This window comes from Sordaria macrospora, chromosome 1, assembly GCF_033870435.1.
Source record: "Sordaria macrospora chromosome 1, complete sequence".
Taxonomy (NCBI): Eukaryota; Fungi; Ascomycota; class Sordariomycetes; order Sordariales; family Sordariaceae; genus Sordaria; species Sordaria macrospora.
In genome coordinates, this window is record NC_089371.1 from 7,114,884 (window position 1) to 7,134,927 (window position 20,044).

General features: G+C 49.5%; 6 protein-coding genes across 6 annotated transcripts; 3 read left to right on the forward strand and 3 right to left on the reverse strand.

Annotated features, from left to right (window-relative positions):
- Positions 1-113: 113 nt before the first annotated feature.
- On the forward strand, positions 114-1,574 carry SMAC4_00218 (uncharacterized protein; the record flags this gene model as incomplete). The annotated part of the gene is made up of 2 exons (XM_003351628.3): positions 114-289; positions 397-1,574. The coding sequence occupies exons 1-2, from the start codon at positions 235-237 to the stop codon at positions 1,572-1,574; spliced, it is 1,233 nt and encodes a 410-aa protein (XP_003351676.2). The 5' UTR covers positions 114-234.
- Positions 1,575-1,601: 27 nt separating this feature from the next.
- Positions 1,602-3,044, forward strand: SMAC4_00219 (uncharacterized protein; the record flags this gene model as incomplete). The annotated part of the gene is made up of 1 exon (XM_003351629.1): positions 1,602-3,044. The coding sequence occupies one exon, from the start codon at positions 1,602-1,604 to the stop codon at positions 3,042-3,044; it is 1,443 nt and encodes a 480-aa protein (XP_003351677.1).
- Positions 3,045-3,382: 338 nt separating this feature from the next.
- SMAC4_00220 (uncharacterized protein) lies at positions 3,383-6,127 on the reverse strand. The gene is made up of 3 exons (XM_003351630.2): positions 5,661-6,127; positions 4,940-5,599; positions 3,383-4,870 (listed from the first exon to the last, which is right to left on the reverse strand). The coding sequence occupies exons 1-3, from the start codon at positions 5,843-5,845 to the stop codon at positions 3,655-3,657; spliced, it is 2,061 nt and encodes a 686-aa protein (XP_003351678.1). The 5' UTR covers positions 5,846-6,127; the 3' UTR covers positions 3,383-3,654.
- A 1,676-nt stretch (positions 6,128-7,803) lies between these two features.
- SMAC4_00221 (uncharacterized protein) lies at positions 7,804-9,348 on the reverse strand (the record flags this gene model as incomplete). Its single annotated transcript, XM_003351631.2, has 3 exons — positions 7,804-8,643; positions 8,714-8,972; positions 9,030-9,348. The coding sequence occupies 3 exons, from the start codon at positions 9,346-9,348 to the stop codon at positions 7,812-7,814; spliced, it is 1,410 nt and encodes a 469-aa protein (XP_003351679.2). The 3' UTR covers positions 7,804-7,811.
- A 573-nt stretch (positions 9,349-9,921) lies between these two features.
- SMAC4_00222 (uncharacterized protein) lies at positions 9,922-13,962 on the reverse strand. Its single transcript, XM_024655246.2, has 5 exons — positions 13,139-13,962; positions 12,930-13,045; positions 12,611-12,858; positions 12,057-12,552; positions 9,922-12,001 (listed from the first exon to the last, which is right to left on the reverse strand). Exons 1-5 carry the CDS (start codon positions 13,205-13,207, stop codon positions 10,675-10,677), a joined length of 2,256 nt encoding a protein of 751 aa, XP_024510993.2. The 5' UTR covers positions 13,208-13,962; the 3' UTR covers positions 9,922-10,674.
- A 1,927-nt stretch (positions 13,963-15,889) lies between these two features.
- On the forward strand, positions 15,890-17,006 carry SMAC4_00223 (uncharacterized protein; the record flags this gene model as incomplete). The annotated part of the gene is made up of 1 exon (XM_003351633.2): positions 15,890-17,006. The coding sequence occupies exon 1, from the start codon at positions 16,071-16,073 to the stop codon at positions 17,004-17,006; it is 936 nt and encodes a 311-aa protein (XP_003351681.1). The 5' UTR covers positions 15,890-16,070.
- Between the last annotated feature and the right edge of the window lie 3,038 nt (positions 17,007-20,044).

Sequence of the window (20,044 nt, forward strand, 5' to 3'; positions counted from 1 at the left end):
TTGGGTCCCGCCCGCGAATCTCGACCCCTGTTGGTCAGCCCTGCTGTTTCCGCCTTGACGGAATGGTCCACTTCCTCCTGCTTCCCGCTCCGCAACCACCGCTCCACCACACGTCTCCCCGACGCGGTCACACTACGACAACGAACGTCAGTTCCATCAATCAACCATCGTCAATCATCGATTCATCAATCGCGAACACATTCCAGCATCGATCGGTTCTCAGCCGAGGCGGATATGCCCGCTAATTCCGTCGCGGCCCTGCCGTACAACATCAAAATGAAGGAAGAAAGTCAGTCTCCTTATCGCCCCTCATCCCTCCACGCCACAATGCCCCTCAACCCCTCGGTCAATATCCCCTGCCACGCCCACCACTGACATGGTGTGGAATGACTACAGACACCAAGCGAAAGGCTACCGAGGAGCCTACCTCTCCCTCGGCGGCGAAGCGAATTAAGCATAGTGACTCGACTGAGGAGACGGAGGATACGAAGAAGCCAAAAATCCCCGCCATTCCCTTCCCCGAGAAGGCCGCCGTTATCGAGGAACGCAACGGCGAAATCGAGTTCCGAGTGGTCAACAACGATGGCGAACGCGAAAGCCTAATCATTCTTACCGGCCTCAAGTGCATCTTCCAGAAACAGCTACCCAAGATGCCAAAGGACTACATCGCGCGCCTTGTCTACGACCGGACCCATCTGTCGATTGCCATTGTCAAGAAGCCACTCGAGGTAGTTGGTGGCATCACATACCGACCATTCAAGGGCCGCCAATTCGCCGAGATCGTCTTCTGCGCCATTTCCTCCGACCAACAGGTCAAGGGTTATGGTGCGCATCTAATGTCCCATTTGAAGGACTATGTCAAGGCCACTTCAGACGTCATGCACTTCCTCACATACGCCGACAACTATGCTATTGGCTATTTCAAGAAACAAGGATTCACAAAGGAGATCACTCTCGACAAATCAGTATGGATGGGCTACATCAAGGACTATGAAGGCGGCACTATAATGCAGTGCAGCATGCTTCCGCGAGTACGCTACCTCGAGATGGGCCGCATGCTACTTAAGCAGAAGGAGTGCGTGCAGGCCAAGATTCGTGCCTACAGCAAATCCCACATTGTTCACCAACCCCCCAAGCAGTGGAAAAACGGCGTAACGCCTATCGATCCTCTCTCAGTTGAAGCCATCCGCGCTTCAGGATGGAGTCCGGATATGGACGAGCTCGCCCGTCAGCCACGCCACGGGCCCAACTACAACCAGCTGCTGCACCTTCTCAATGATTTGCAGAACCATGCCAGTAGCTGGCCCTTCCTGGTACCCGTTAACAAAGATGAGGTACACGACTACTACGATGTCATCAAAGAGCCTATGGACCTGAGTACCATGGAGGACAAACTTGAGAAAGATCAATACAACACACCCGAGGATTTCATCAAGGATGCCAAGCTCATATTCGACAACTGCCGAAAGTACAACAACGAGAACACCCCGTACGCAAAATGCGCAAACAAGCTTGAGAAGTACATGTGGCAGCAAATCAAGGCGATTCCCGAGTGGTCACACCTCGAGCCTTAGAAGGGTGGAAGTCGTGAGGACCGTCAGATGGAGGAGCAAGATGTTGCGCAGAATAGCACTGACAATACCGTCACACATGGCATTTACGAAAACGTTGTCGCCCATGTCGACAATGATAACGTCGATATTGATCCGGATTGGAGCGCAAATGGTCCATCTACCAGCGCTAAGCCCGTCGGTCGACCCCCTAAACGTGGCCGTGGTAGGCCAAGGATCCACCAGAGAGGGGGAAACGCCAACCGGGGCCGCACCACACGGACGCAGCCCCAAGCTCAACTCCAAGCTCAGGAAGAGCCAAGAGCACATAATCAACCATTTGGACAAACCAAGACTGTCACTCTATTTTTTGAACCTAGGAAAACCCGACTTACCGCTAAGAAGGAGGATTTGGTCTTGCAAGAGACCATCAGGACAAGTGCTGAACCTGACAGCCGCCATGGCAGCCGGGCATTGTCCGCTGGTGCCGACCAAGACACGGTGAACATGAAAACTGGCTTTGATGCGCGTGCTTCGAAGGCTAGTCCTGATGAGTCATCTCCCGATTATGCAGTAAAACCGTTACATGATGTGGAAACTACAAGGAAACTACCACATCAAGAAATGGCTGGCGGGAAGAAGACAAGGGGAAATGACACCAAGAGTGATATCTTGAACGGGAGCCGAGACCATGCTCAGGGGTTCATACGGGCATCAGAGGCTCTGATCTACCCAGACGGGTTTTCGAAATCGGAACAGCAAACTGCGCTAGGCCGGTATGGAGATGATATTGTCTCTGAGTTTCGGGTAAAATGGCGAGAAGTACTCAAACTCACCAATACCCAGAACCAGAGGAGGTCTGTGGATGTTTGGAAGTCGCTGTTGGATCCCGATTTGGCTACTCGATTCCGTGCGTCACTGTCAGGACGGTACCGTGATTATATTGACCAGTGTAAACGCAAGATGGAACAGGGAATACCTAAACGAAATTCCTCCGGACAGCCTGCAAACCAGCAGCGAGAAAAGCAGCAGCACAAGCAGCCAAGGAAACGACAATATGACGAGGAGGAATCACAAGAGAAGCAGGAGTCGCCAGTGGTGCAGTATGCGAAACGACGCAAGCTAACCGCATCGCCTCAACCAGAGCAGCCAGGGAAACGGCAACAAGAAGAAGCTGAACCAGAAGAGCAGGATTATACACCAATCTTTGCAGATCCAAGGGCATCGCCTCAGCCTGAATCTCCTCCTGTCTCTGCCAATCCTTACAGTCCCAATCCCAGTCCCAGCACTGGAAATCTTGGACCGGGCAAGGGTTCCGCATGGCGGGTGATCAGGGAGCCAAATGGGAACTATTCTGCTACGGACGTTTCGCGGATGGCTAACGAGCTGGAATCGGGGGAGAGCCCAACCAAGAAATTCTCTTTTAGGATGCAGAGGGAATCAATTGCAAAAGTACAGACTGTGGGGAAGAACAGCCTTGCTGGGAAGCGTTAGAAACAACAGGAGGGCATATGTACACACGCAGCGGAAGAGGGGGGCTCTCGAAGATGAGATCGTCGATCCCATACATGTTTCACATATGATGTGGGTTGAGTGGAAGAGGGTGGGACAGTTTGGTGCGGATATAGCGTAGACATGCAGTGCGGAGGTCTTTTATTCTTTCATTTTTATTATACCCATTGTTTGTCGGTGGTTGAGGTGGCGATCGTCTAGAGAGAAGTAGCGTGAGATCAGCACTATCTCCAAATACCTTATTATTCAGCCCATCATCCATATGTTCGACATATGTGATGTTTGGCCACGAGGTGTTCTGCCTGTGGTTCGATCTACCGTGTAATGGCAAGCAAGTACGCCATTCTGGCAAGTCATCTCACATGGCAACGGATTTTTAAGACTGGTAAGAAACTCTTTCACCAGAACATGTATGGAATCATATTGACTCAAACGTTGTTATCAATACATGGTATCTCGTGCTACAAGCGCCAAGCACAAATCATGGATCCTCAATTGAATCCCTCATTAAGGTGAAAGAACAAAGAACAGCAGTCAATTAACTCAAATCATAACAATCATGTACCTCCTCAACGACAACAAAACACAGGACTTAAATAGCCGCGCGCCTCTTGAACTTGGCCTTCAGCTTCTCAAGCTTCCCCCTTCTAGCGAACTTCTTCGTGAACTTCGCATCAAACGCATCCAACTCAACCGCCCTCTTCTCCTTGCCCACATGAGCAGGAGTAATATCACCGCAGTCGGGCCTCTTGAGCTTATCACCAAACTTGTCCGCCGCCCAGATCAGTACGCCGTTGGTCCAGCCAAAGCCTTCTACAACCTCGTACTCGCCTCCGCCACCAGCAACGTTGGTCGAGTTGTCAGAGTACTTCTCGAACATGATGCCCTTGGCCTCGGACCCCAGTCCCTGCAGCTTGGGCGTCTCCGACGTGGATCCACCGGTGGCGTACCAGGTGCAGAAGGTTGAGTCGACGTAGCGCTGAGCAAGGCGAAGAGCCAGGTTCTGTGTCTCCTGGTAGGCCGGGTCATCCTCACCGAAGGTGGCTGGAGTGTTGAGAAGACCGTCCATGAGGACGTGCATGAGGGGTGGCCAGACATTGGGCTCGTCCCACTGTTGACCGGTGATGAAGTTGGTAGCAGGAATTCCGCCTGCCTTGTTGTCGAGGAAGTTCTTGACCCGGTCAAAAGCAAGCTTGACAGCCAATGGGTTGGCCTTGAGCTGGTCTGGGGCAGCACCAGTCCAGAAAGGGAACATCTGGTTGATAGAAAAGAGAACCTGGTAGCCTTCAGGGGTGCCGCTGGGCTGCTCGAAGGAGAAGACCTTGGGGTCAGCAGGCACATAAATGTTTTGGGAGGACGATGTTAAGTTATAATCAAAGTAACTCCACAGGGTCGAGTTCCACATGAGCTTGTACATGGCTTCGCTGCGCTGTGCGGCCTTCTTGGCCCACTCATCGGCCTCGTCCTTGTTGCCCTGCTGAGCAAGGAACTTGCCGATGGTGACCTCATTCTGGTAAAGGATGGAGTTGAGGTCGATAGGAACGGTCTCGAGGACGTTGAGCGAGCGGAGAGGGAAGTACACGTCCCGGGCTGCGTCATTAGGGTTCTTCAGCCATCTAGTACTGTAGTCCCATCCTGACTCGGCGCCACTGGCGAGGTTTGCATAGAGTTGAGCCTTCTGGGTACCATTCAGAGGATTCTTCTCTGGGTAAATGATACCGGAGGTAGCGTAGTAAGAGTTGTTGTTGGCGGTAATGTAGTCTTCGCGGTAGGACTCGGGACGGGGCTGGTTGTTGTCGACGTGGTATCTGCGGAGAAGGGTGTTAGCCAAACATTCTCGGGGCCATCCGGATTATTCTTCTACCTCTCTAACTCACCTCTGGAGAGAATATGTCTTTCCATCCACAGTCACTTCAACTGTGCGGTTAGTAACCCACCAGTCCCACTCCTTCTTCAGGATCGGCACCGCCCTTTCAAGAATGCTTGTGTCATTGGTGTGTTCAACATAGATCCTGACCATCTGGGTCAAAAGTGGAGGTTGGGAGCGGTTGAGGTAGTAAAGCCTTGCACCGTTGGGAACAAATCCGAGTTCCTCGACCAAGTCAAGGAAGTTCTCAATGGTGTTCTTTGAGATCTCAGTGAAAGCGCCTCCCGTGCGGAGAAGACCTTCAAGGATCCAGAACGAGTCCCAGTAGTAGGGCTCACGGAAACGGCCACCAGCTACGACGAAGGTACGGTTGACAGGGATGAAGCTGTTAGCGCATCCCGTGCATGTGTCGCCCGCGCCAACGTATTTCCTGGTGAGGTCTGGCCAGATGTTGATGACCGAGTCGACGAATTGTTTGATCACATCATCATTGACATTGTCGAGAAACGCTGGGGATACGTGGAGCTGGTCGGTTGGTACCGCCTCAAGCTCGCCTCCAGCGGGTCCAAAGTAGGTGTTGAGGAATTCGTGAAGTTCCGAGTTGTTGGTCAATGGGAGGGTAAGCTTGCTGAAAGCTTCGAGAACCTCGTCGACGGGTTTGATGGTGGGCCTACAGGGAAGCTGGTCAATGTCGTGCTCATATCATTCGCAGATGTCGGCCAATCACTTACATGTCGACAAAGGTCTTCGAGTCCGAGAATGGACGAGCAAGCTCGACTTGGTGAAGAAGCTCGCCATAGCAATAGATTGGCGAGTCACATGGAGCCGTTACAGAGCCATTGGCATACAACGCGCGGGCTCCAGGCAGAATGGCAGCAGCCAGAGGCACGGCTGCCCCAAGGAGTCGTGATACCATGTTTGTGGTAGTTGTGAAGTCAGGAAGATGTCGATGTCTTCACTACCTCATATTCCAAAAGGTGGCGGTAAGAATTTGGAAAAGTGTTTATGGGGAAAAGAGAGGGGAATAGCAGGTTTATTATATCAGCACACGGCAAGACCAGAAGAAGATGATGCTACCAATTTCTGCAACTCCACAAGTTCAGTGCGAAAATCAGGACGGGAAGGAGGTGCCGATGACAAGCGTGGTGATGATGTGGGGAGCGCTTGCCAACTCGGCAAACTTTCCACTTGGCCCCAGTACTTTTTATACATGTAACCTTCAAATCCGTTAGGTCTAGTATTTTCACCCGGTGACAAGACCTCACTCGACTTTGAGAAGGCTCGCTTCAGAACAGCTCGTCGTCAGCGGCAAGCATTCCTACCATTCAATGTTCCCTTTGCGGAAATCTGCCCAACTTGTATCAATGCAACGGAAACCTGCATGCAGCGCCCTGCTTCCAGGAAACAGCATCGACGTGCGTCGAAGGTGAGGTAGGCGAGCATGGCAACCTGGCGAGGTCATGCTTGCTCCCCTGCTTCCCTGCACCCCAGCTCGTCGAAGAGAAGATTGTGACGCTGATCCTCTCCGCATTTCTCCACGTTCCATTGTTTTCTTTGTGTCCAGGTCAATCCCGAGTGGGACGTCCCAGCACGAGGCATTTCTGGAGAATGTGAGGAATGTGAACTTTGTATCTCATTTTCTGAATCCAGCAATCCGAGTGAACAATAATGTGCAGGACAGAGTATTGTTCTCGTGTTTCCCCAATTACTTGCATGCGGTTGTGGAAGCAAGCAACTGCAAGCACTTTAAGCATCCTATGTCATGCAACATGGAAAGCTTTCCGCTGTGGAAACAGAGCCAATCATCATGTTGGGTCAGCATTAGGTTAAGTAAACAATATTTCCATTTCGTCTTGCCTTGAAGAGCCTGTCACACCCGCAGACAAAGCTTAGAATCGAACTGGACCTGAGTGTATGTACGTTGGTGTCATCCGCCCGAATACGCGGAGAAGGTGATGGGTAACTCGGTCAAGCTCTTGTCACGTCTTTAGCATTGGCTCGGCGCATACATTCAATAAGAGAAAATGCAAAGAGCAATACATTAACCACTCACCAATTGTCACGGCGCCAGAGCCACTGGCAATTGGAATGTAGAAAAAATGAAGTTGGAAGAGACATTCTTCCCCGCATCCGGGGCGTGCGGGAGACTCCAACACTTGTGGTTGACCCGGCCTCCGGGCCTTCTCGGTGACGTCAGGCACATTAAGTGGATCTTGGAGGGTAAAAGTGGGGTTGCCTCCATCGCGGGAAGCAAATGCGGGGGCCTGTGGACAGCGGCAGAGCGGGAAAGTCCCAGTGCGGAGAAAGAGAACAGCGTTCCTTCGGTGTTGACTCTGAAGTTCGCCAGTAGCAACATCACACCAGGACAGGAACACCCGCCCCTCTTCGATCAACATCAGATTCAACAGTAGCCAATCGGTGTACTCACCTTCCCGAACTTTGAGTTATCTCAGTGAGCCCATTTAGTATTTACATCTCCTCGGAGGATGTAAAATGCCCACGGGCTATTTGTTCGAAAGACATCGACACTTTCAAGTCGCAACAACAGAGACAATTGGAAAGCTGAAAAGGGAAAACAAGAAATTCCAGCACCAAGAAGCAACCTTCACGACATTGTGCTTGGCATCAACAAGTTCTTGCTGGCGATGATGCGCCAAGAAACCAATTCATCAACAACACGTGTGGATCACCATCTTGGAAGGTGCCTTGCGCTCGAGTCTTGTCTTCATTCGCTCATCGGCGGTTCTGCTCAACCCAACCTCAAAGATGCACTTCTCTCGGCCCTTTTATGCATGTAAAGACCGGCCGACCGTTCATGTTGAGGCTTAGACTCTGGGCTTGAATTAGGTAAATTGCAGAAGGTATCATTATACCTGCTTACTCTATTTGCTCCGATATTGCGACGTCTCTCCCTCAGCCTTCTGGAATTCTTCCCCGGCCTTTGTCGCCTTCTCCTCCATGATTGTCTTGAAGATGCTCTCCAGCCTGGGAAGAACAAACTCACGGTTCTCATAGGCCTGGTAGCTGATAACCAACCGAGGTGCCCCTAGCTTCAATCCGGCCTCCTTACCAAGCTCATTCATCCTCTCCGGCGAGCACTTGGCGTCGTTCAGATCGAGCCATACCATGTTGGTGTCGACAGGATGAAGGCACTTGCCGCCCAAGCCCGTCCATATCCTCTCGATCTCCTTAGCCAGAATATGCGCCCCCTTCAGCTTGCCGCCTTCGCCGTTGGGCCCCTTGCCGAACGTTTCGTCAACGGCAACCCTCGCCGCAGCGGCCACTACGCCCGACTGCCTTAGCCCACCACCAATCGACTTCCTCACCCACCGGGCATGCTTGATCACGTCCTTGGGGCCTACCAGCACGCTACCGATGGGCGCACCCAGGCCCTTGGAGAAGCATAGGCTGATGGTGTCAAAGCACTCAGCAAACTCGGTGAGGCTTCCGGCGCCAGCGGCCACCGTCTCCCATAGGCGCGCGCCGTCGCAGTGCATCTTGATCCCATTCTCTCGGGCAAAGGCAGAGATGCGGCGCACTTCGGAGAGCGGCATGATCATGCCGTTGAGCGTGTTTTCGAGCTCGATGACACGGGTGGGGCAGGTGTGAACGTCGTCGTCGAGGTAGACGTTAGCCTTGACGTCTTCAAGAGTAAGATAGACGCCGTTGCTGGGCATAACGGGCTTGAGCGAAGCCCCCGTTAGGGATGAGACACTATGATATGGATTAGGGCCCGTCCCGGTAAGCAATAAGCACGAAGAGGGAAAGAGAGACAGGGCCTCACCCTCCAGCCTCATATTTCACAATGTGGCAGCGGGCATCACAGAGCACACCGTGAGGCGGTTGAGTGAGCAAGGATCTCATAGCCAGCTGGTTGCCCATGGTCCCTGACAAAACGAGGAGGCCAGCCTCCTTGCCACACAAAGCAGCGCAGTGGGCCTCAAGGTCGGAGGTGGTGGGATCTTCTTGCGTGACATCGTCGAGCAGAGAGCAGGACTGGATAGCGGCAAGCATGGACGCCGTGGGAGTGGTCATGGTGTCACCTGAAATGATGTTAGCCGATGACCTTTGGACTCTCGAAATCCTTTCAGATTCCTTACTTCTGAGATCGAAGCCACCCGGGCCAGCGCTGCCAACCCAGGCATTGGGCACATTTGGTACGCTCATCTTGAAGGGCGTTGTTGACGAGAAACTGCAGGAATGCTGAACAGACGAAAGAACCACCGGGGTTCTGGAAGGTGAGCGTAAAGTGTGTCGGCCGGCGATGTTTAGATGACGGGCAACTGCTCTTAAGGACTGGGCCGGCATGGTCGATTGAAGTGGCGAGGAATTCCTGTCAGATTCGCCGTTAAACACCGGAAGAGGTCTAGAGCTCGCCGGGCTGACCACAGGCCTCTTCCGGTGTGACTCTGCGGGCATACGTCGCCGTCTCCGGCATTATCGGAGCCCTGAAGGGCAAATGTTTTCCACTGTAACGGTGCTCCACCTCGGCATTCAGGGGGCCGCAATGGATTTCCACGGCAGACGGAAGCTGCCCCTGCTGTGGGCACAGCCCTCCATCTTTCCGGGCAGGAACATTCCACCGGGCAGGCATTTTGCTACGACTGCTTGAATCAACTGGGCCTTTGGGGCAACTTCCTTTTTGACAAAATCTTTTGAGGCTATTCGGAGAACTCATCTGGTTGGACATACCTAATATCCTCTACAACGCCTGCTTTCTTCAAGATACTTCGCTTCTGATTTCAAAAGAGTTCCATCGCCCTGACATGCACTAGGCCTGCGAGGCCCTTGCAGAATGGCGCAACCCTCACTACCGACAAAACACCACTAAAATGTCAACAAGGACCTTGACATGCCCTAAGCATACCTACAACCGCAACCCATAGGACACCGCCACGAATGATTTCACTCAACGCCAAAGTGAATCATGCGCAAATTCGAATGAACAGCTATGGGTTTAGTCAGTTCAACGAGGACAAAATTTTCGATCTTCCGACGTTTCATGGGCGGCCGCTCATCGTCGTACCAAAAGCCGGTGTTTCATTCTATGCTATCGGCCCACATAGGCTTCACTCGGAAACGAATGGGACGTTGTCCGAAAGTCTTCGGACCCGAGCGAGTTCGGACCCCATCAGCCCACATGCACCTGCCCCGAATGGTGAGTTTACGGGTTGCAGTTGCGAAATTTGAACATCTTTGGTCCTTCCAGAGGAAAATAAATACATATTGGTTTCTTCAAGACCTTTACCATGAAACAGAGGCAAGAACAATGCAAGCTCCAAGGCTTTTCCGGTCTGACTGCAGAAACCGACTGGAACCCAGAGCAATTCTGGCGTTGCCCTCCGCTTGATCTCAGACACCCGGCCTCATTTCACCTCTTCAACAACTGTCGGAGCCATCCTTTGCCAAACTCTTTGTATTATTTGCAACCCACGTTCGTCGTTGATGTCCTGCCTATCAACAGACACAAATCACCGACTACGGATCTGATCTAACCATTTACCCTCCTTGCTTGTACTAATGCAGTCTCTACCCAAAGCAAAACCCCGATCGGTGCCTCTTCAACGGCTCTTCAGTGCAACAAGGTTCCTCCTCTTCTGAGACAGAACAGAACCTCGCACTTATTTTGTATAAAAAACAACCCATTCTCTTTCTCTTCATATCCGTTGGATGGACTAAGACCTAACATCCCAGGCACAGGAGGACCAGCGTTTATGTATCGCCATACATATCTGCCCCCGGAGCTCAAAGCGAAGCCAACGGAGAAGGACTGTCCCACAGCCTAGGGTTTCCAAGTTGAAGACCCTCCCAGTCCCAGTGCTCCAGCACAGACGGAACCCCTCCGTCGAGCGGAAGTAGTTGCACGCCGTTGAACAGGTCCAGATTGTTCAAGTGATCCTCTTGGATCTGCCAGTCGAGCTGCCCGTATTGACCTGGATCGTTGATTTGATCCATATCGTACAAAGGTTGCTGGAAGTTTCCGATAGGATCAAAGGTGGTCTGCCATGACGCTGTTGCTGCATCTACTGGCGCCGGCGCCGGCGGGCCGCACACCTGGAGGAGCTCAGCATGATTGGGCCTAACATTACCTCCAACTGCCGCCTCTGGTGCCGCTGGATTTGTGTTGGCGACGGGTGAGGGTTCGCCGGAAACTGTGCTGCCGGCGTCACGGAGTTGGCGGGCTTCTTCACCCAAGTGGATGGCCGAATCGATGCTTCTGCCCTGCCGAGCAGTGCCCGCGACTTCGAGCCCACCAGCAGCCAAAGAACCACTCGGAGACCTGTTCTTGGACTTCATCCGCTTCGTGGTGCCCATCAGACCCTTCTCTCGATAGCTAAGGGGCAAGTTCACAACCATCTTCTCCAGAATTCGGCACAAACTCAATGCCGTCTTTGACTCGCCGATACACTCATGCAGCATATTCAACCCGCGCCTGATGGATTCAAGGACAGTTTCTCTGTGCGGCAAATTCCGAGCTTCGTCGTGAACCAGCCCAGAACACAGGACCGTTGTGGTGTCAAAGATGCAGAAGACGGCATAGTGGAATTTTGCGCCGTTGGACACCAAAGTATCGAAAAACGTCCGAGACACTTCCATGAGGCCTAGTGCGGCTACCACGCCCGACTCACGAAGTTCCAGCTCCAAATCAGACATTGGCTCTGCGGAATTTCGCGTCACGAATTGCTTGAGAGGATCGAACAAGCACATGTGGCCGATGAGGTGAAGATAGCGACGTTGGAACACGATCCAGTCATTCTCCACGTCCCATTGAGTGTCCGGGTTTTTGAGAGCATATGCAGCAGGCAGTTCGTCCAGCCACTTCTGTACAACGTCTCTCAAGGTCTTGCTCACCAAGGCCTTATTTACTTCGGGCGGGATGGAGTTTTCAGACGGCACGGGCTTGAACTCTGCTGCCATCTTCAAACACAAGGAGCTGTGGAGATTCATATGCAAGAACGGAGACGGTTTATCTGGGTTATCGGGGTCTTTGTCGAGAGCCAACGTCGGCTCCACAAATGTGCAGTCAGCGTGGTTGACCAGTAACGGCCGAGAAAGCATCGAACCCAAGGCGCTGCCAGTCTGTCAGCACTTTCATCGTCTGGATGGGGGCAGGATATTCCACTTACAAGTCCCACATATACAGGATGCCCCAAAGACGTCTTCTCATCTCGCGATCAAACTCCGACATGTCATCAGATAAAGAATCTTGATGAAGGCCTATCTCGTATGCGGCATGAATGGCAGTTCCTAGGGCATGCCACGCTTCGGTCCATCTCTCGGCCGACTTGTACCAGAAAGCGGTCAGGAAGAGCTGCTGGACATGGGCTAGTCCCCCTTTTCCAGAAGGTATCGTTTTACTGAGCCCCTCCGCTGTTGTGTGCAAGGTGGTGGCAAGTGTCAACGCATCAGTCCCAAGCTCACGCTCCAGTCTGTCCTTGACGCCGGCGTTCAGGATGTACAAGGCTGAGCAGGCACAAACGCGCAGGATCAGACTGGTCAACTCTGGGGTACGCTTGTTCACCGGTGTCGCCCACCATCCATCATACTGAGTCCTAAACTGAGGTCGATACAAAGCGTAATAGTGATGGTTTGCACCGTTGAGCCAGTTGTCCACTAGGCAGTCTGCTAATGGTCAGTAACAGTTTCCGACGCAACGGGAACATCAAAAGGAGTGGCATACCTATATAGGGCTTGGCAGGCATTGACGCGATGGCAGTTACAAGTTCCTTCGACTGAACAGGCTCATCGTCCGCATCAGCCGTACCCTTGCTTGCCTTACCAAGCAACACGTGGTGGGTGTGTGGCATATAGCCGAGGGCATTGAGAGCATCGATCTCGTCGGCCTCGTTGTTCTCACCATTTTGGTAGCCGTTCCCGTCGAAATAGGACTCTTCTTCAGGAGACTCCAGACCCCGCTTCTTTGACACGCTGCGGAGTACGCCACTGTCAGAAAGAAGTTCCCATCGCCGCTACAATTGGGTGTCTATGGTATGGCTTACCTCGACGAGCCCCCGTCAGAGGCTGAGTCACTTTTGTTGGCTTTCTTCGGAACGAATCGGCAAAGATGGGCGACTCCTCTCTTCGAGCAATGGTTGCATGGAAACTGACGATTACACTACGTTTAACGTTAGACAGGTTTGATCATGAAGTCTTGAAGATCGGGCAGAGGCTGGAGGTGTTGAAACACCACGAGCGCCTCAGAACTTACCTTCTGCTTCCGACGACGACACTCCAAGCACGAAATAGGCTGTGCGTTGTCCTCAGTTGCCCAACTCATGATGGCGGTTGGCACGAATTGCTGTGTACGAGCCGTTGGGAAGATAAGTGCCAAAGTCGACAAAGCAGATATATCTCGTCACACTCAGGAGGCGATTATGTCTCGTCTTGGTGAGCGTGACTTGGACGTTTGATATGTAAGAGAAAAACCTTCAGCAAGATCGGGCGGAGCGGGCTCAACGTGATGAACGTGGTGTCTGGCTTCAGGACAAGAGCCTTGTCAGTAGTATCTGTGCCACAGAAGTGATAGCCCAGCTTTTGAGAAACTGTGTAACGATGCTAACAATATAAGCAGGCATCAATTCACATCGGCTTCTCGACGGAAATCGATAGTGCAGACGTCGAAATACCATCCCCTCCTTTACCGTCTTGTCTCCCAATCACCTCCCGCCAAGTGCTGTCGGAGAGTTTTGGGGGCACATCGGTCCACACCTTTTGATCGCACCCCATGCCCCCGGTGTGCATCCAAAGGCACCGCTAGGATGGTGTTCACGAACCCCGAACCCCGGTTCTTGGGTCATGATGGATGACAAGGAAGGCTTGTCCGGGTGTCTCATATCCAGACCTCAGCCGAGCGATATCAGCCTGGATAGGAAAACAGAACCGAGCGGTACAGTGAGGATATCCTATCTCGTCACTGACAAGTCATGAAGAGGTCTCGCTTTGCTCGCCGGCTTCCCTCAGCCTACTTAGGACGGTACTAGCCTAGCGCTATCTAGCGCCCTAGGTGGTGTTGGCCCATTAAAACTACCCCTCTATCCCGCTCAGCTAAGTATGAACCTTCTCTGCGTCAACCCTCAGCCGCTATGCATGTATATTTCAGGCTTCATTGTTGTGTGCTCGCTAACGTAGCCTTTTCTCATACGATCGTCAAAATCAGGGTTTCCTGGCAAACAAACTTCTCGTCGGTAACTGCCGTCCTACTCAAAGGCCTGTCTGCACACCGACAAGCCGTCTCGTGAAGTAGTAACGTTAAGGGCAACAGCATGGGGCTACATACATGCTGAACTGAGACATCATAGATATACCTGCCAAATGGGGCGCAACAATTCGGTAACCTTGATAGAGGCCCTGAACGGGTGCTCTATCCGCCCAAATTAAAGGAAGCCAGAGACCCCGGCGTCAACAACTCCGGGGTAACTGCTTCTTCGGTCTTCCGTTGCAGCTGTTCAGACGTAACGTTCGGAACACTCGCCTATTAACACTGTACAGTGGGTAAGTTGCCTTGCATGACAGTGCTTTGAGGACGTTAAACTCGGTCTTGGCAAGACCCCTTTCTTCAAGTTTCATTTGGTTTTTCTTTTCGAAGCCATCCCTGTGCTCTGATTCCATCTGAGCAAAACAAGCGACATGCTAGGCGGCAACCTCATCTGCACCTTCAAGTCTTCAAAGTTGCCCAGGAGGATGGTAACGCGGCAAACGTTGACGACTGGGGCTTCGATGAGTGGATGATTCGGATGCACGGTGCATCGAAAGGATGACTGGATGGCGGTTGATGCCCCAAGCGCCATGATATTCCGGAGCATTGCATCCGCCACACCGGCCACAGGCTTGCCTAAAGGTCGATTCACCCGACCCCTATCTTGTTTACGGCTTCGGTATTTCTTTAGTTCGGCGATCTCGTCTCAACGTTATGCAGTAATGCAGGTCGTTAGCTTTGCATTAGCAGGGGTTGCCACGTTATAGGCTGGTAGCTAAGGTGACATCCGGCCTCTGAGGCTTATTAGGAGTCGGGTCTTCTTGACCGAACTTTTGATCTTGGGGCGCGTTCCAATTTTCATCCATGGAATCCATTCTATTGATCCGTATACAAAGGTGAAATCTACAGTACTAACAAGGATAAGTTTATATCATTTTTCTTTCTTTTCTTTTTCTTTTTAATATATAGTAGCGCCTACAGGCACCGTAAGCGAATCTATATAACAAGGGTATAAATTATCATTTAATCTGTAATTAAGAACATTATTGTAATATTATAAAACCGTTAATACTAAAACGAACTTAATATTAAAATTATTTACAAGCGGACACATTCGTTTTATAATTAGGAAATTTATGACAGGCTAGGGTGCATATGCCCAGACGGCCAAACCTACAAAAGATAGGATGATGTTCTGCTTGTAAGGCAGAACTTAGAATGTACACTATATAGCCAATGTCAACCTGTGACAAAATTGTTATATAAGACTATATATCATTTATACGGTTACCGGTTATAATCATTAATAATATTGACTATAAAAGTTTAAAGAGTTAAAAAAAGGGATATAAATAATAATTTACTACAATAACAACTAAAATTGAACAAACTATAACAATTATATTTTTAAGCGTATAAGAACTATTATTACTAATAATAATTGTTATGGCTTGGCGCCATGCCTTCTAATTAGCTGCATTACCTACATGCCTCACTTGTTGTATTTATCTGTCGGACCTACTTCCTATTTCATTTTTGTATTTAGTTGTGTCATGGGGCTGGCGCCTAGGGGTGTTTGCCTGGCTTGAACTCTATGAAAGCCAGGCCTGCCCTCTGACTGGGTGCACTCCTGGGGTATGCCGCACGAACCACATTTTCAACCTTGGCGTTTCTAGCACCTTCGATATACGCACCTCTCTTGTGTATTTAGCTGTAAGCTCCATGCCATACTGGCACAGACTTCCCTTTTCCTCTTTGTCGAATATTATCACTTTCACCAAGGCCTACCTGTGTGTATACCTCGTAGAACCCTTACATTATATTCGACCCTCTTCTCAAAACCCCAGCTCCCCTAGCGGTCTCTGGTACACTCGCCGCCTCCCCAGCTGCCCGAAGAGTACTCCCGTTCTTTCTCGACCGTCACACCCGCCAAATTGTTTTCGTCATGGCCTCCATTCCATGGTCCCAGAACGCTTCCGAACGCCAGCAACAGTTCGCCGTCGCTATTCAGACCCTTATCGGCGAAATTGGTCGTCTTCAGACAACCGCTGGCGGCTCCAGTCAACCGAAGCCAGTCCTTCCCCATCTTGACAAGTTTACGGGGGACAAAAAGGAACTCGATACATGGATCTATACTGCCGAGGCGAAGTTACACGTTGACGGTCACGCTATTGGCGATCTGGAGGCTCAGTTCTATTACCTCTACTCCAGCCTTTCGCCCGCCGTCCGCCGGACTTTGTTCGCTTTCGCCCAGATCCCGGGCAACCGTACCCCGGCGAGGCTTCTCGAGAAGCTCCGTATTAACTACGGGGAGGTCAACCAGGATAAGAAGGCTGGACTCGAGCTCTTTGCTCTGCAGCAGAAGTCCCGAGAGCCCATCACCAGCTTCCTCGTCCGTTTTGAAGAGGTTCTTTACCGAGCCAAAGCTAACACGTGGCCAGATCAGGCCATTATCAACTCGTTAATGAGCTCTTTAAACGATGAGTGGCTCGGGCGCCTCCGCGAGCGTCCAGATGCTCCAGACAGTTACTCAGAGCTGTGTGCCTACCTTCGGCGTCTTGACGGCAATAACTTTCTTGGGGGGAGCACGGGGCACTCCAGTGCCGCCGTCCAAGACAAAGGGGAACCCATGGAGATCGCGGTCGCTAGGATTCAGCCTACTGGTGGCTCTAGCCGCGCAGGAAGCTCCAGTGGCCCGTCTGATGCACAGAGGAAGAGGTGGAAGAAGAAGGGTGCCTGCATAGCTTGTGGCTCACCCTCACATTGGTCAAAAGAGTGTCCAATCAACCAGGGCCAAACCCGTATCCGGTATATCCGTGCGACCGAGTCGGATGGGGGCCTGGAGGAAGACGGCGAGATTTACGACGACGATGAGCATTAGACAAGGACATTGGCCTGGTAATACCGCCGTCGGGGCTAGAGAGCGCCCGGCGGTGACCTGGAGAGGTAGTCGGGCGTGCACCCTGCTTGCACGCTTACTGTGAGCAAGTCCCACCAAACACACACTGAGACTCGCCATTACGGATGGGTTAGAGTTAGCAGGGCGGAGTGACCTCACGGATGGATGGAACCGGACGCTACGGAGCCGAGGGCTCGGCGCGGAGGCCTCCGCGTAGTCTGGGGGTGTTTGAGCTTAGCGGCTGGCACCAGCGCACGCGTGAGATGATAAGGTGTTGAGGTGACGAATAGGACTTTCCTGGGGAGATTTGTTTGGATACTTTCGTCAGTTGTTTACTTGATCGTTGTTCTCTCACATAAACCCAGGCAGCTAGGAGTTAGGGAGTGCTCGAGCACACGGGGACTCTGGAGATGACGTCTGACCTGGAGGATATTCTTTGGCCACGTTCAAGGGGGGAGAAAGGAGGTAATGTCATGGGGCTGGCGCCTAGGGGTGTTTGCCTGGCTTGAACTCTATGAAAGCCAGGCCTGCCCTCTGACTGGGTGCACTCCTGGGGTATGCCGCACGAACCACATTTTCGACCTTGGCGTTTCTAGCACCTTCGATATACGCACCTCTCTTGTGTATTTAGCTGTAAGCTCCATGCCATACTGGCACAGACTTCCCTTTTCCTCTTTGTCGAATATTATCACTTTCACCAAGGCCTACCTGTGTGTATACCTCGTAGAACCCTTACAAGTTGTGCCAGCCAGACTCGCACTTCCTCCTCTTCTCTTTTACTCTTGATAGTTAATTATTTATTACATTTTTTAACTTATTCGTGCGCACTGCCCTCGAGACTTACGTGCCTTGACAATAATAGCAAATTAATATAAATGGTAAATTTCGAATATTTAGTCGAATAAAAAGAAATGAAATTGAATCAGGTATAAATATAAATATTAATATAGTAATATTATTAATTAAAACCTTCTATTGCTATTACTCTCATTTATTGTTTTACTTATTATTTTGTTAATTAACCTATTATCCTATATATCATATTTTCTAACCCTTTTAATATTGCTAACTTTATTAATAATAATACTTTCGGCTTATATAATTTCATTTACAATAACCCTCATATACAAATACGCTCTATAAAGTAAAAAGACCTCACTATTGATACTATCAGCCTTGGTAAAGTACCGCCGCAATATATTAACTTACTACAATATGATGCTCTTTAATATAACAAATTAAATTAATATGCTATTATTAGTATTCAATCCTTCATTAGCTTTACTGCTATTAATTACCTTTGTGATGGCAGCCTTGCAGTTGTGCCTTTTGACTGCTATCACAACTATATAAGATCACTTGAGCGACCGAATTGCCAGCTTCGGTTACTTGTATCCTTTTGGAACATAGCCTAGTGATATAGTGGTCCGCCAGCGCCGTGACAAGTATTATATTAATAAATGCACTTATATTAATTAACTACCTCCTTAATTTATTCTTCCTCGTCCTTCCAATATAATTGTTTCTATATAAGCAAATCGGGGTACTAATTAGAGTAAAAGTTGAAGTAGCTGAATAAATTAATCTAATACTATTGCACTTGTACTATTGCCTCGCTGCGAACCGCTTCCTTCTTTTATATTATTTAAATTTCCTCTTTTACTATTTATATACCCGGATAATATTCTAAATAATATAAATATCAACTGGTATAGTAAAAGTAATAATAGTAGTATAACAGGCTAGCGTGTATATGCTCAGACGGCCAAACCTACAAAAGATAGGACGATGTTCTGCTTGCAAGGCAGAACTTGGAATGCACACTATATAGCCAATGTCAACCTGTGACATTATGATAACATAGCTAGTTAATTAAAGTATGCTTTTAATGAAATAGTGAAAGGATTTATTATTCGCCAGCTCACGGTTAGTTAGAATATTAAACAATTATACAATTGGTAGAACACTTATGAAGAGAATTATAAATTAGAAAGTAAATTCTTCTAAGAAACTAATATAAGTTTTAACAAATCAATTAACTGATTCAAAATTAATAATATGATATAAATTTGATTCCTAACTAACAAATTACCCGTAGTAAAATAAATCAAAATTACTTCTTTTGAATACTGTTACGAATGTATTATAGTATTTATTATAAATAAAGTAAGAAATAAGTATATTATTCAACTAAAAGAGTGATTATAATAGTAGTTGAAAGAGAAGAATATTAAAAAGCGTAGTAACAAAAGTACTACTTTTATAAGGAAAACTAAAGTGAAAAATCAAAGAAAAAAAAAAAAAGATTTAATTAAGAAATTTATAAATCTAGGAAGATAGCTCAGTTGGGAAGATCTTTACTTAGTTTACCTTTAGTGTTATCTAAAAGGTTGTGAGGTCAAATCCTGCTTCTCTTACTTCTATCTAGTTTTTAAAAAATTGGATGGAATTTCCTCCGCATTCCTAGTTATAAGAGATGTTAAAGATGATGACGGGCTCACTCTAGTCCTTAGCTTACCCATGGGTACACGTGACTAGGCACGTGTAGAAAATCTTTTCCTTTGGCTTAGTAACATTAGTTGTGGTAATACTAAGATAACCAATAAGAGTTCTCAAAATTAGAACCTTCATAAATCCAATTGATCAATCGCTATCTCTCTTTTCAAAAGATCCCGGCCTCACAACGTCTTATAGGCAGCTAACCGGCCAATCGGTGGAGAAATCTAGTACCACGAGTAAGACTACTTCTCCTCCACCCCTGAACTCTGAAGATAGGATGAAAAAAGAATCACTCGGCGCATACTTGAGGCAACTGAAGCGTAAAGTAGAAGAGGGGAGGAGGTCTCAGTATACTAGCTAATTAGAAGTAACGAAGTTTACTAAGACAAAAGGAGATAACGATAAGAACGGACGATAAATATCAAAGCAACCACGGCTCCCCGGGCTTCTATGGTGAGACGGGATGAAAGTTCAGATTTAGGATTACGGTTGGAAATGAAGAAGCTGAGAGTTTTTATCTA

Excerpts from the sequence above, each read along its gene's own strand:
- SMAC4_00220 (XM_003351630.2), bottom strand. The coding sequence starts at position 5,845 with ATGGTATCACGACTCCTTGGGGCAGCCGTGCCTCTGGCTGCTGCCATT. Across the intron at positions 5,600-5,660 it reads TCGAAGACCTTTGTCGACAT|GCCCACCATCAAACCCGTCG; the intron begins GTAAGTGATTGG and ends GCTTCCCTGTAG. Across the intron at positions 4,871-4,939 it reads AAGACATATTCTCTCCAGAG|ATACCACGTCGACAACAACC; the intron begins GTGAGTTAGAGA and ends CCTTCTCCGCAG.
- SMAC4_00222 (XM_024655246.2), bottom strand. The coding sequence starts at position 13,207 with ATGAGTTGGGCAACTGAGGACAACGCACAGCCTATTTCGTGCTTGGAG. Across the intron at positions 13,046-13,138 it reads GTCGTCGTCGGAAGCAGAAG|TGTAATCGTCAGTTTCCATG; the intron begins GTAAGTTCTGAG and ends CGTTAAACGTAG. Across the intron at positions 12,553-12,610 it reads GCCTGCCAAGCCCTATATAG|ACTGCCTAGTGGACAACTGG; the intron begins GTATGCCACTCC and ends GACCATTAGCAG.